The 13,728-nt window shown below is 38.9% G+C and overlaps 1 protein-coding gene across 2 annotated transcripts in view; it reads left to right on the forward strand.

The window, feature by feature from the left end:
• Window positions 1-5,906: 5,906 nt before the first annotated feature.
• The window catches only part of CLSTN2 (calsyntenin 2), a 71,097-nt gene continuing 63,275 nt past the window's right edge, over window positions 5,907-13,728 (forward strand). For both annotated transcript variants that reach the window (XM_009071761.1, XM_009071760.1), the window contains exons 1-2: window positions 5,907-6,118; window positions 7,757-7,965. In XM_009071761.1, coding sequence (XP_009070009.1) covers window positions 5,907-6,118; window positions 7,757-7,965 — 421 coding nt within the window. The remainder of the gene's footprint in view (window positions 6,119-7,756; window positions 7,966-13,728) is intronic.

The raw sequence follows: 13,728 nt of genomic DNA on the forward strand, positions 1-13,728 counted from the left end.
GATATGCATCTGTGCTGAGTGGAGTGTTTGTCTCTTCTAAGGTGTGAATGGGTTTCTGTGTGATCTTGTGACTTTGATTCTTAGGCACTCAGATATTTCAGTGACTCTCTGCTTACCTCAGGAAGTATAAGACTGCAACCTTTATTCTAAATAAATGATCATCTATGTTGATCTGTGCATCTGAGAAAAACACACATGCAAATATATTAGGCTAGAGAGTAATAAAATATAAATATATATGTATAAATGAATGTAGATGAGAAGTTTTGTCAGCAGTGAACTAATGAAGCCTGGTTTCCTATAAGTTTGAGCTTCATAGTTTTTTTATTGGTACCTAACAGGTACAGGATAAAATTGAAGCTTTTCTTTTTGTTCAGCTTCTCGAATGTTTTTGTGTGGACTGTTTGCTGTTTAGTGAGATGTGAACTCTTTGTCACCCCTAGACTATTTCTGTAGCATCTCTGTATTGTGGAGCTGCATAATTAAATAGCACTTGTGGGAAACAACTCAACTATTTAAAATGCAGCTGAAATTACCGAATGGTTTCAGGAATAAATACATGTGTGCACACTCACACACATAGACCTGAACACAATTGTGTAAACTCTGTTCTATAAGCAATTATACAGTTGCCTAATCATACAATTAAGAATCATTAACGTTAGAAAGACTTTTAGGTCATCAAGTCCAACCATTCCCCCAGCACTGCCAAGCCCACTACTAAACCATGTCTACATGTGCCATGTCTACATGTCTTTTAAATACCCTGGGCTGTCTGTACCGGTGCCTGACCTTACCCTCTCAGGGGGAAAAAAAATTCATAATATCTGGTCTAAACCTCCCCTGATGCAACTTGAGGCCATTTCCTCTTGTCCTGTCACTTGTTACTTGAGAGAAGAGACTGATCTCCACCTGATATAGCCTCCTTTCAGATATTGGTAGAGAGTAATATGGTCCCCCCTGAGCCTTTTTTTCTCCAGGCTGAACACTCCCAGCTCCCTCAGCATCTCCTCACAAGACCCTTCCTGACCCTTCCCCAGCTCCATTGCCCTTCTCTGGACACACTCCAGCACCTCAGTGTCTCCATTTCCTCCTGTCACTTGTTACTTGAGAGAAGAGACTGATCTCCACCTGATATAGCCTCCTTTCAGATATTGGTAGAGAGTAATATGGTCCCCCCGAGCCTTTTTTTCTCCAGGCTGAACACTCCCAGCTCCCTCAGCATCTCCTCACAAGACCCTTCCTGGCCCTTCCCCAGCTCCATTGCCCTTCTCTGGACACACTCCAGCACCTCAGTGTCTTTCTTGCAGTGAGTGGCCCAGAATCTCCACCTGATATAGCCTCCTTTCAGATATTGGTAGAGAGTAATATGGTCCCCCCGAGCCTTTTTTTCTCCAGGCTGAACACTCCCAGCTCCCTCAGCATCTCCTCACAAGACCCTTCCTGGCCCTTCCCCAGCTCCATTGCCCTTCTCTGGACACACTCCAGCACCTCAGTGTCTTTCTTGCAGTGAGTGGCCCAGAACTGGACACAGTACTTGAGATATGGGCTCAGCAGTCCCAAATACAGTGCTGATCACTTCCCTGGTCCTGCTGGCCACTCTCTTGCTGATGCAGGCCAGGATGCCATTGGCTTTCTTGGCCACCTGGGCACACTGCTGGCTCATGTTCAGCTGGTGTCGACCAGCACCCCCATGTCCCTTTCCACTGAGCAGTTTTGTAGCCTCTGCCCCCAGCCGGTCCTTTCCACTAAGCAGTTTTGTAGCCTCTGCCCCCAGCCTGTAGTGCAGCATGGGACTGTGGTGACCCAGCACTTGGCCTTGTTGAGCCTCATACAGCTGAATGAGACAGCATTTGTTGATTGCAATTCACACACAACTGTTGCCTTTTATTAACTGTTGATGCAAATGATGGAATATCAGAGATTGCAGCTTTCACCTAAGTCTTCAGTGTTCTTGGTGTAATGAAAGCTGAAGAAAAAGCAAGTGTAGCTGTGAAAAGCAAAATAAGCATGCAGTGTTTTCTAATAACTTCTGAAGTGATTTGGTTCTGTCAAGTGAATGAGTCTGTGTAGTTATTAAAGGAGTAACATTGGAGATTTTTATTTCTACTCAAGGAAGTGTGAGTTTGGTGTTGCATATAAAAGTCAGTAATTTGCAATACGATTTTATTGATTAAGGCTTATAATCACTAAATCCTGCATGTAAATGTGGCTGAATGTGAAACATTGTCTTTAGCAATTTCCAAACAGTGGATAAATTAGTTGGTTAGGTTTCAGAAATTATGAAATGTCAGTACTTTTTTTTTCAGGCTGTTATAATTTTTACAGAGGCAATTATATCATTATCATCCCTGCAGTAGTAATGTATGACTCTCAACCAAGTAGGCCTCAAAATTAATACATGCTTATGGCTCGTGCTAGTCTGAATGATTACAAGAAAAAGCATCATGCCCAGAATTTAGTTAAAATGAAGTAATTCTTAGCAGAGTTCAACCCTGCAACCAGAAGATTTCATAGGAAACAACTGGAAACCTTCAGGATGTATATTCTAGCCATGGGAGGAGATATTTTCTCTCTTTTCTGAATGAAATTGTGGTAGGATTTCATGGATGTGCTGCTACCTTTATTGTGGTATCACCAATTTATACTTTATTTGGTAACTCTCTGCCACCACCATTTTTATGGTCATACAATCCTATATCCACCTGTGCCCAAGCCCATTCAAATGAGATGAAGAACAAAGTGCAATATTTTGCTGTGTTATCTGTTATGAGAGAAAAAACATGGCCCAGCTTGCACTCTAATTATTTCAACCTTGCACGAGAGAAGGGATGAAGGTGGTGCCAAGGTCCTGAATGTATTTGTTCAGCAGCCTAAGTGGTGAGTGTGAGCAAGAGACGAGAGAAGAAGGTGGTGCCAAGGTCCTGAATGTATTTGTTCAGCAGCCTAAGTGGTGAGTGTGAGCAAGAGAGAAACCCTGTGTCCTTTTCTTCAGCTGAGTTACATAACCATTCATACCTAAGAACTCAGTAAATAAGAAAAGCTTGGCACAATTCCCAGTGGCACCATGTAGGTCTGGGGTTAGCTCAGGTCAGTAGACATAAATCCCTGGAGCTCCATTTAATAATGTGAAACAGTACCTGTTAAAGACCCTCTTTGTAATGCCTAGTATAAGGGTTCTATATATCTGCCAGTGTGTGTCTCTCTATATAAAACTGAGCCTTATTTAATTTTCTGCTTTGCTATAGCTGTTACAACTCTGTTACCATGTCCATTTGCAATATAGTCATTAATGTACCTGTTTTGAATCATTATGATCCTGTACATTTTCATTTTTCAGCAGTGCTAGCTCATGTTTTTGAAAAGAGCAGTAGAATCCTTCTTTTGAAAAAATCCTTACCTAGGTTTTAAAAACATTTACAGTTGTTTTCATAGAAGTAGGTCTCTGTAGCCAGATTCTGGATGTGTATGGGGTTTTTTTTGCAGTGTATTTACAAATATCTCCCTATATCCAGGCAGCTGTCATTATTTCATCTTTGGTAAATGGGGATATAAAGACAAAATTGGAGTTCTATATATATATAGCTGGAGTATCTAGCATAGCAGTGGGATATAGAGACTTCTAAAATGTTTGCTGAGAACTAACTGGAACATGTGCTGCTTCTATGACTGCTTTGCATCAGGCCCCTGTGTTTGGAGAGGAAAACATGATCAGTGTTTAGATTAGGGCTCAGAGAACATTTTTCTGCCTTGAGCTATTTCTTTTTTTTTAAGAACAGCAGCTTGGATGTCTGCAAATGCTGTATTGTTTGCAATCAAAGCATGGATCAATACAATAATAAACACAAAACACTGAAGTTATGATTTCTGTTGATGGATTGTGTATGTGAGGAAAACTTTATTAAGAAACCATGAAGGCCAGTTTTATAGAACACAACAGATAGTCTTTGCCATTAGACTTCCTGGGTTTTGCACTGGTGTTTTGGCATTCAATTAAAATAAGACTGAAATCTGCAATATCATTTGAACTGAATGTTTCATTTTGAAGTTGCAAGGAAATTCAGGTGAGGTGTTTTTTTTCAAAGATGTGTGTGACAAGATTGAGATACAAGCTCAGTGCCCATGATTTAAGATGAACAAACTGCTTCACTTGAGCCTTCCCTTAATCTTATGCTATTTCTTGTGCACAGCTCATAAACATTATGGAGCCTGCTTTTAGGGATATGCAAAGTACTAGTCTTTGTCAAAGTCTGATTCTCAGTGTAGAATCCATTATTTTTCAAATATTTGGGCTCATTGAAGATTAACAAGAGAGCCTGGAAAACGAGCACAGCTTTGTCCCGGGAAACCACGCTGCCCTTTCATGCTGCTGGAGTGAGGGCTTGGAGCAAGCAAGTGTCCCAGCAAATATGTAATATCCTTTTCCAATACCTCATAATTGCTAAAACAACTGTGTGCTGATCCTGTGAAGACATTCATAGGATTGATTGCAGTTGTTAAGTGTGGGACTCATCTGCTTAAATGTCAGTGTATATAGCTGAGCAAAGCTTCAACTCCTGGTAGGGAAACCAATGTGATGGCAGTTGAGGGAATATCCTCAAAAGCCTGTGTTTATACTTTAGGTGTATTATCCCCACCCTTCCTGCACATACCCTTACCATTTTTTCTTTTTCACACATAATAGGAATGATGAACTCCAGAACTTCTATGATGTCGCTTCTACAAAAATAAACAATATATTATAATAGAAAAACAGACAGAGGAGCCAGGCCTGAATTAGAGGTCATAGATCCAGAGTTAATTTAGAACTTGGCAGTTGACTCAGATATGATTGGCAAGGAGATTTCCAAAAGGCTGCAACTGCAAATTGGAAATAAATGGAAAATTATTATGTGAGTGGGAGACAGCTTTGAATCTATAATGCATGTCCCGAGACTTACTTGCTCATAAAAGAGCATGTGTTTAATGTGTCATAAAAATATTTAAGTCACATTGGTCTTTGTATAAATATTTCATTTTTAAAGTTGGATTCTGGAGTAGTTAAAAATTAACTCAGGCACATATCCTTGCATTCAGTATGAAGGATAAAAAAAAAAAGGATCACTGGAAACTGAGTCTTTTTTCCTCTTCCAAACTCATATTCTTACCAGATTTTTTTATGTTGTCTTTTGTGTCCAAATCCATTTTTTAGTCTTTTCTATATCATCTGTTTTGTTATATAGTATTCCTTGGAGAGAAGCTGTGGATCTATTATATTAGGAGACAGTTTGGAGGCAGAGTGAGTTGCTGCCAAGAAGGCATTCATGTATGAGTGTGTGAATGTGGGTGGGTGACCAAGATGTCCAAAAGGGACACTTGTCTGTGTCCCTTCAGCTACTTGTGTTCCAAAGATGATGTATGTCTGTAAATAAAGCAAGCTATGTTTTGAATGTGCCCATGTTCTGCATCATTAGTTTTTTCACTGTTGAGAAGCTAAACTGCAAGAATCTGAACATCTGCTACCACCTGGCAGCTCAAGTGGCTCAAGGAAGGAGCGACAGCAGTTAAAAAAAGACCACCTCTAAAATATTATTTAGTTTCCTTTTCCTATTTTCTTTAACTAAATACAGTCTCTTAATTTAGCTCAAAAATAATTTAGCTCAAGATTGCTGTGAGTACCATATGGAATGGTCTCTAGGGCTTTGAGGAGCCATTTAGTAATGACAGAGGAAGAGGGAAGTGTGTGCCCAGAGCTGCACTCACTGCATCACGCTGCACAAGCACATGGCTAATGGCCCTTGTGGATGTGTTATAAACTGGTGCCTGAGTCTGTATTTCTCCATCTATAACAGCATGTGAAATACAAATGAGTCCTAACTTCTCAAGTGTCACTCCAGTGCATAAGCCTCCCCAGTTATGATTGTTTTATGCCATTCCTCACAGGTGAAATATGTGCTTTTAAAATCCATGGACAAGAAATGCCCTTTGAAGCTGTGGTGCTGAACAAGACATCTGGAGAAGGTCGTCTTCGAGCAAAGAGTCCCATTGACTGTGAACTGCAGAAGGAATACACATTCATCATCCAGGCCTATGACTGTGGATCAGGACCAGCTGGAACAAACTGGAAGAAATCTCACAAGTGGGTGAAAAACGAGAATTTTTTTGCTTTGGCATACATTTGCTCTACAATATACCAAAGGACTCCTTTTTATGTTGTTGTCAGGAAGAAAGCAAATAAAACAAAGATGAACAATTGTTGCAATGATCCATCCATTTTTTCATTCCTTTTGCCCTTTAGAAAATACTTTTGCTCTTTTTTTTTTTTTTTTTTTTTTTTTTTTTTTTTTTTTGGTACAAGATAAACCCATCAGCAATGGTTCTAGTTAAAACTTTTAATAGAATCCTTGTTCAAGTGGAGAAATACACCTCAGTTTTGGCTTATTTCCTGTTCTTGCTTTCTCATTAAATACATTACTAAACAGCTCATCCAGGTGATGGAAGCTGGCTTTTAATTGATACTTACAAATTCCAAGTAGGTTTTCTCTCTGTTCACCCCATTTCAAATGGTAAGAAAAGAGAAATCATCCTCTTTGGTTTTAGTCCATGCATGTTTGTATGCTGTAGCAGTGTTGCTTTTGAACAGTGTGTCTCTGGCCTCAGCTTTTGGACAGCAAGTCTCAGAGGAAGTAAAATCCTCTGGAAAAGGGGTGTGTTGAAGGTCAGTAGGTGATACCTTTTACCACAGAGCCAATTCCTTCATGAGTTTAAATGGTAAAGTGCCTTTTTCCCTTTTAATTCATGAAACTAAGCTCCAGACCATTTGTCATTAAAGATAAACTCACATGTAGATGTCTAAGTGCTGTACAAATTGTTCATTTTGCTGAGAGCCATTTAAATAAATGATTTATAATAATAGTTCATCCTTTTGCTCATCCAGGACACATGACAATTAAAAATTTAATTAGGTCTATAATGCATGCTGAAGTTTTTCAGGATGTTTAAAAAGAATACACATTTAGAAGGAAACCTGCAATGTCAAATAACCATCAAAGCACAGAAACAGGTTTTCCTTCATGTTATTAAATTTTATTATGTTTCCTCCTCTCATGTCAGTAACCAGCTGGTATATTCCACTTGTGGAAAATTCTGGTCTAATCTTAACTAAATAGAATCTGGCCCAGCAACACCAGACTTTGGTCCCTTCTCTTGTAGTGGTTTGCATACACACTAAACTACACTGTCTGGGGTCCTAACCTTTACCACTGCTTCTGCCACTGATCTAGAAAGTCCTTTCTCTTCTCTGTCCATCTGTTAACCTGCTTGTCAAACCAGATAGCAAGTCCTTTCAAAGAAGACCTTTATGTTTACTCATTAAATACTAAAGGCCTCAATAGTTTACATGTACAATAAACTGACCATTTTTAGGTACTGAATATGTAAGACTGCTGTAACTTTCTCCCTCTCTTTGCTCATTTTACACTGTCACGATGTCATTGACTTTGTGCTGGGCTCTGTTTTAGAGGCAGACTGATTTGAGTAGGCAGCACTGTGCAGCCTTCTCCTTGCAAGCCATGGCAATAGACTTTTACATAGTGTCACACTAAGATACTAAATTGGGTGAACTAAACATTGAAATTCACTGATATCTCATTTCAAAAGATACATAGTTTTCTACACGTGTTGTGTAAGTCTTTTCAAGTGTTTAGAAAAGGAACTGTTAGCGAGTTATCACAATAAATTATTTTCTCTCTTTGATGTCTTTATTTACCTATTTTAGGGCCGTAGTCCATATCCAGGTAAAGGATGTCAATGAGTTTTCACCAGCATTCAAGGAGAGCGTGTACAAGGCCACAGTGACAGAGGGAAAGATCTATGACAGCATCCTGCAGGTAGAAGCCATAGATGAGGACTGTTCCCCACAGTACAGCCAGATCTGCAACTATGAGATTGTCACCGCAGATGTTCCTTTTGCCATCGACAGAAATGGTGAGTATGGATAAAGAGCAATTGTAGGTTCTGGGACAGCTAGAAGTTATTTCTGTAGATAGTATAATTACCTCTTGTTACTAGCTGATAACATGACTGGAGTTTTAACTAAAGAGAGTAATCCTGTTCTCATCTCTGTGAATTAAGGAATTATTACACTGGGAAATTCCATCCTTTTTACATCAGATTTGGACGAACAGAGCCACAATAGTTTACTGTGGAAGTTAAACCACCATTTTAGATGAGCAGTGTTTCTCTGTCACTCAGTCCATTCCTTGAATTGTCTCAGATCTAGTTTCCCACCCAGGTGATGGTATTTGCTAACGTTGCCCTACCTAATACGGTTTGTTCACCAGATTATAGCTAGTCCCATTTCTCTGAACTTCCTGGAGCAAAGCCTGAACATAAAATTGGCAATATTCTGGATGTGTTTATTGATTGCTAAAACTTTGAGGGTCATGGGTCCACCAATCTGCCCAGTTGTGAAGCAGATTCATTATTCTGCAGCATGGAAGAAAATGTGCTTTGGGGATTTAGTACCATTTTTTAATGGGCTTTGATTTTAGTTGTTTTTCTAATGTATATAATATTATAGGGAATATAATAAAGTCTAATAAGTTTTCCGTATGCAGCAATTTTTGACCTTGGTGGCCCTGTATGTCAGCTTCCTGCTTTTTCCAGTCAACTTCTCACGAAGGAAAAGCAGAGAACATGACACTGGGAGTGGTGGCTGGGCTGCATGAAAAGTGTGTGAAAGATCCTCCCTCCCATTCTCTGCTTGCTTCAGACTATACAGAGTATTTTCCCCAGAACAAACACCCTGTGTGCACAGCCAGCAGTGCCCTGATTTATCTGTCCTAGCAAAAGCATTTAATCCATCTTGTATGTAGGAGGAGAGAGCACTGTTTGGAAGTTAAATCTGATTTTTGGCCAAATTGGAAATGGAAAGCATGCATGGAGCTCCTGTTTGCTCTGAGCAGTCATTTTCATGTCAGGATGTTTTATAAAAACTATAAAAATTATTCATCTCTATTTGTGCAGTTCTTGCACAATGCACAGCTGAGCATCAAAAGATAATAACCTGTTAGCATCAATAAATTGTAATGACACTGGGGAAAAAGCCATCGTGTTATTATACACTGGGAGGTAACTATGGGATATAGGAGGTATAATCATGATGAGTATGTTTGTGTTTAGGTAAATGAGGTCAGCTGGCACAGCAATCTTTTGCCAGAGGATTGCACAAAGGAGTTTTTACAGTAAGTGGGCACTTGGAAGTAGATGTGTGTGAGCAGTTCCCTAGCAGCTTTTCCTCTCTGTGGATTTTCTTTTTATTTCTGTGAGATTTCCCCATGTTGTCATAAAAGGAAGTTCTCCACATTTGTTTGGAACCATTACTTTTCCAAAGCTCCATGTCACATGCCAGTATGGGGCTGGATACTTACACAAGTCGCAGGTGGTTTCATAATTTCATACCAGGTTTGTGACAGATATCATGGATAAATAATACACTGAAATTAGCTTAGTACAGAGCAGTTATTTCTACTGCTCGTGCCTTTCCAGCTCCCATCACACAGTGCAGCTGTCTCATGAGTGATCATGTTCTTTTTACAGTCAGAGGCATGATCAAAAGCATGTGAAATGTCAGGAATCCTTGGTTACATCTTTGTCCTCATGTGCCTAGGACCTGCTTTACAGCTAAGGCAAAGAGAAAATCTTTGATTTAAACATAACTTTAAAGCCTGCGGTGAGTAATTGGTATAAGGTTGTAATACTTGCAGTTTTTTGGTCATGAATTCAATTAATATTTTTGACCTATTTGTTCACTAAAAGAACAGTGCTGCCACAACCAACAGTAATTGCAGTCTAATTTGCAATTTTTTAAGATAATGGTAATTGCTTAAACCCACTGGGATTAGAGAGAGTTAGAATAGATGGTTACACTTTTATTCTGTAACAGAAATATGTTGCTCAGTTCCAACACATTTCACTGCTGAGAATGTCTCTCTGTGCCAGTTGATATAAACTTTCTTTGGTGCAAATTCTTTGGAAATGTGCCCATTTTTGATCCCTGTAGGATGATTAAAATAGATGTATGAGTGCCTGGGACTGTCTGCTAATACTGTGCTAATTAGAATTTTCTTAATAGATTTTTTTTTTTTTACCCATGGTAAAAAATCTAGGTTCTTGTGTCTTCTGCAAGTTATGATTTTTTTCTGGTTTTCAGTAACATTAGTGTGGAATTTCATTGTCTAGAAAGAGTACAACCAGATGCCTGCAATCAAATTTAAATATTACTGAGCACCCCAAAAGGGTGGAGGGAGGGGAGTGTGAGGAAAACATACCATTATATTTCCCAGATGGTGGATCTTTTTCACCACCATCACATGAAACTAAGCACAAGCACAGGTCTGTGGAAAGATGAACGTGCAATTTCATCAGCTTTTTTTCTTTTGGCAGATTGTTGTATTTAATGCAAAATTTCTTGTATCTAGATCCATGCATGAAGCAGTTTGTTGTCTTGAAAAACTGTTGCACATTGGGTAACATTTGCAGAAAGGAAGAGAGAACCGTCCAGGCAGTGTCAGTGCACAGTTACTTCACATCACCAAACCATGTGAGGCAGAATTGGACAGGCACCCAGTGCTGGCACAGAAAGCATCAGCCAGCTCGTGTGTAGTTCTTGTAGGACTTTGTAAGTTAGGCACATGAAGCTTCCCATTTCATCTGGCAACTCTGACCCTCAATATGTAACTTCCTTGTGAGTAAAATTATGTTGTGTTATGAAGCCACAGCACTAATAAAATTTACTCTTGTATATGATGAGCCTAACTTGGAGGGTAATGAACTCTTGGTTGTAAAAGACAATCGTGCAAAGGGAGAGGATGAATTTATGCTTTGCTGTGCAAAATACTGGGACTAAAAGTATAAGATACTATTATAAGATACTATATGTTTTAACGTATTTCTGTATGGAGATTAGTCTAGTTTTGTTCTTAGTGGACAATCCCAATCATCAAGTCAGTTACTGTATCAATATTGTGTAGGCTTTCTTCAGCTGACAGAAAGGTTAAACCACAATCACAGATCTGTTGTAATGGCAGAAGACAACATTTCTATGCATGTCGTGCCTTTATTTGTCAGGGATCATGGTCAGATATCAGAGAATTCAGGTCTAGATACACATTCTGTCATGGCTCTGTCCTACTCTCATCTCTAAACTCTGCCACTCACCACTGACAAGCACCTGACAAATACATGTTCAGACTGTTCAATGTGCAGATGCGATACTGACTTACCTGTCCAGTCAGCACAGGTTCTCTCAGGTTATATATTTTAGAAAATAGGTGTGGGCAGAACCTCACAAGATCATCCTTTATAGCACTGAGGTCTGTTAGGAGCTCTGCAAACTTCATATTGTCAGAAAAGTAGTAAAACTTTACAGCTAAGCATTGAATTTTATTTATTTATTAAATGACAGATTCTTTCCATTGTCATTGAAAAGTAAACCTTTTTGCCAAGAAGAAATTCTTTTCCTGTAATGGACTTAAGGTCAAACACAGCTCCTGGTGGCTCTTGGCACTTGGGAATGTTGACCTGCTGGTTGTATGAGCAGACTGAAGTCAGACAACTCATGTAGCACTAGCCCTCAGCTCTTGTAAGAGTTATGAGAATCAGTTTTATGTTTCTTACACACACAGGAAGTAACTATGGAATTTAAGAGAGAATTGCCAGAGTAAATTAGTCAAGTCTTTCCCCATTTTTGTGACTGCTACAAAGTGAGGTGAGAGACAGCCATCAAAGAGGAGTGTCTGCATCAATCTGTCCCTAAAACTCACCTTGAAGAAACAGAGGTGTAAATGTCTGTGTCTTCAGGCAGGAACTTTTATATTCCTGTAGTCACTTACAGGTTTTTGGGTTTTAAAACCTATTATAGCATTGGGTATTTCCAGGAAAATGCAGATATTTAGGAAGAGGGGAAAAAAATAAATTTGTGGCCTAATTGTGAACTGTGTAGAAATGAACTTCTATTTCCCATTAAAATTTTCTTTTTTTAAATGTTATTAATTACCTGTTTGTCAGTGGGTGAGAAGTAAATAGAAACTTTCAGACTAACATTTCTAGAGTCTTAATTAGTTTGTTTTTATAGTGCTTCCTTTCTGTGTCTACTTCTTTATTGTATTGATTAAATTGTAAAAAAACCAAAGAATCATAAAGTATCAGAGGTAGCAGAAAAAAGATATTAGGAAATCAATAAACTATTGGGTAACATCTGCAAGACCTTCCAGAATAACACCTAGTAATCAGAATCTTTGTACTCCAAATCTTAAAAGACCATCATGAAATGCAAATCTTGCAAGACAAATTTAGTGAAGTGCAAATATGTTGTAATGATTTATAAATCTAAAAGGGCAGTTACTGTGCCACACAACTTCTAGTAGTCTGCTATTGTAGATTCAGACAATTCTGGTTTCTTGAGAATTATCTTTGCTGATCAAGGACTAAAATAATGCCAAGAAGATCCAAACAGAGAAGTATAAAAATTCATGTAAGAAATAATTTCATGCAGAAAGGAAAGAACAACTGAGCAAATATTAAATCAATAACTAAGTATTGACAGTGGCAGTTTTTCATTAAATCCTCTTAGGCAGCTACTAATCAAGCAACTCAAGATATTAAAATGGGTAGATTAAATTGTTTTGTTAATTACTAAGTCAAAGACAATGAAGTAGTTGGTGTTACTGCAGTTGTTTTTGTGTGGGGAAGAGCTATCTACATGGCAGACTTGAAAATGCCTGGCAAGATGAGGTACCTAGGAGAGAACCACAGAAAGTGTAGGACACAGCACTGTTTCCATTGGCCTTCAGCAAGTCATTCTGTTTCAACATTTGAGACACAAAATTAATGAGAGGATTTGTCCTCCTCTGTGCCTTGCTCAGAAAGGGAGGGAGAGAGACTCAATAGAAAATCAGATATTTGGCCTGATTTATAACAGCAGATGTAAAGGTCTATTTAAACTACAAATTTTGAGCCTGAAGATGGTGATAATTGCAAAAGCAACCTTCCTTCAGGCCTTAGCTGAAAAGCTTTGCATCAGTTTCAATTAAACTATTAAAGTTGGCTTTAATGTAGTCCTAGCAGAAAGAAAAGTGGTGGGCTCTGACAAGATAAGGAGTGTGCATCAGAGAGAGGCACCTGCTGGAAGTCTTTACTTGTCAAATTAGTCGTGGTTTAGTGAAAGACTTCTTCTTTTAAGAGTTGCATTTGTCTGCTTTCTCCTGTCATTCATTTGAATGAAAAACAAATCAAAAAAAGCAAGAAAACAAACCCCAATCCCCCACACCCTAACCCTAAACCAGTGCCTAACATTGTGTGCCTAACAACAGCTGCTTTGACCAGGACCTGGGGGAATCAGTTCAGTATTTGACTAAATTCCAGGATATGGAGGCTCCTCATTTCAAACCTGAGGAGCCCAAGCAACTTGATTTTGCTGATCTTTGCTTGAAAGCAGTTGTTTTGTGTAGCATTGATCCAGAGTAAGTTTCTGTCTTGGGCTGTACAAAAACCCTCATTCAAAGAGAGTGTAACGAACAACCCTGAGCAAAAGTGTGAAACGTAGTAAACAGGCTCAAGTTTCAATTTGTGCAAGGAGTAAATTTCAGTGGAAATGGACAGATTTAAAATGCTGAGCAAATAGCAGAAACATACATTCTGCATGGTACTCTTCCAGTTCTAGAGGAAGTATTCTAAGAAAGCTCTTTC

The sequence above is a fragment of the Acanthisitta chloris genome, unplaced genomic scaffold (assembly GCF_000695815.1).
Source record: "Acanthisitta chloris isolate BGI_N310 unplaced genomic scaffold, ASM69581v1 scaffold5913, whole genome shotgun sequence".
Taxonomy (NCBI): Eukaryota; Metazoa; Chordata; class Aves; order Passeriformes; family Acanthisittidae; genus Acanthisitta; species Acanthisitta chloris.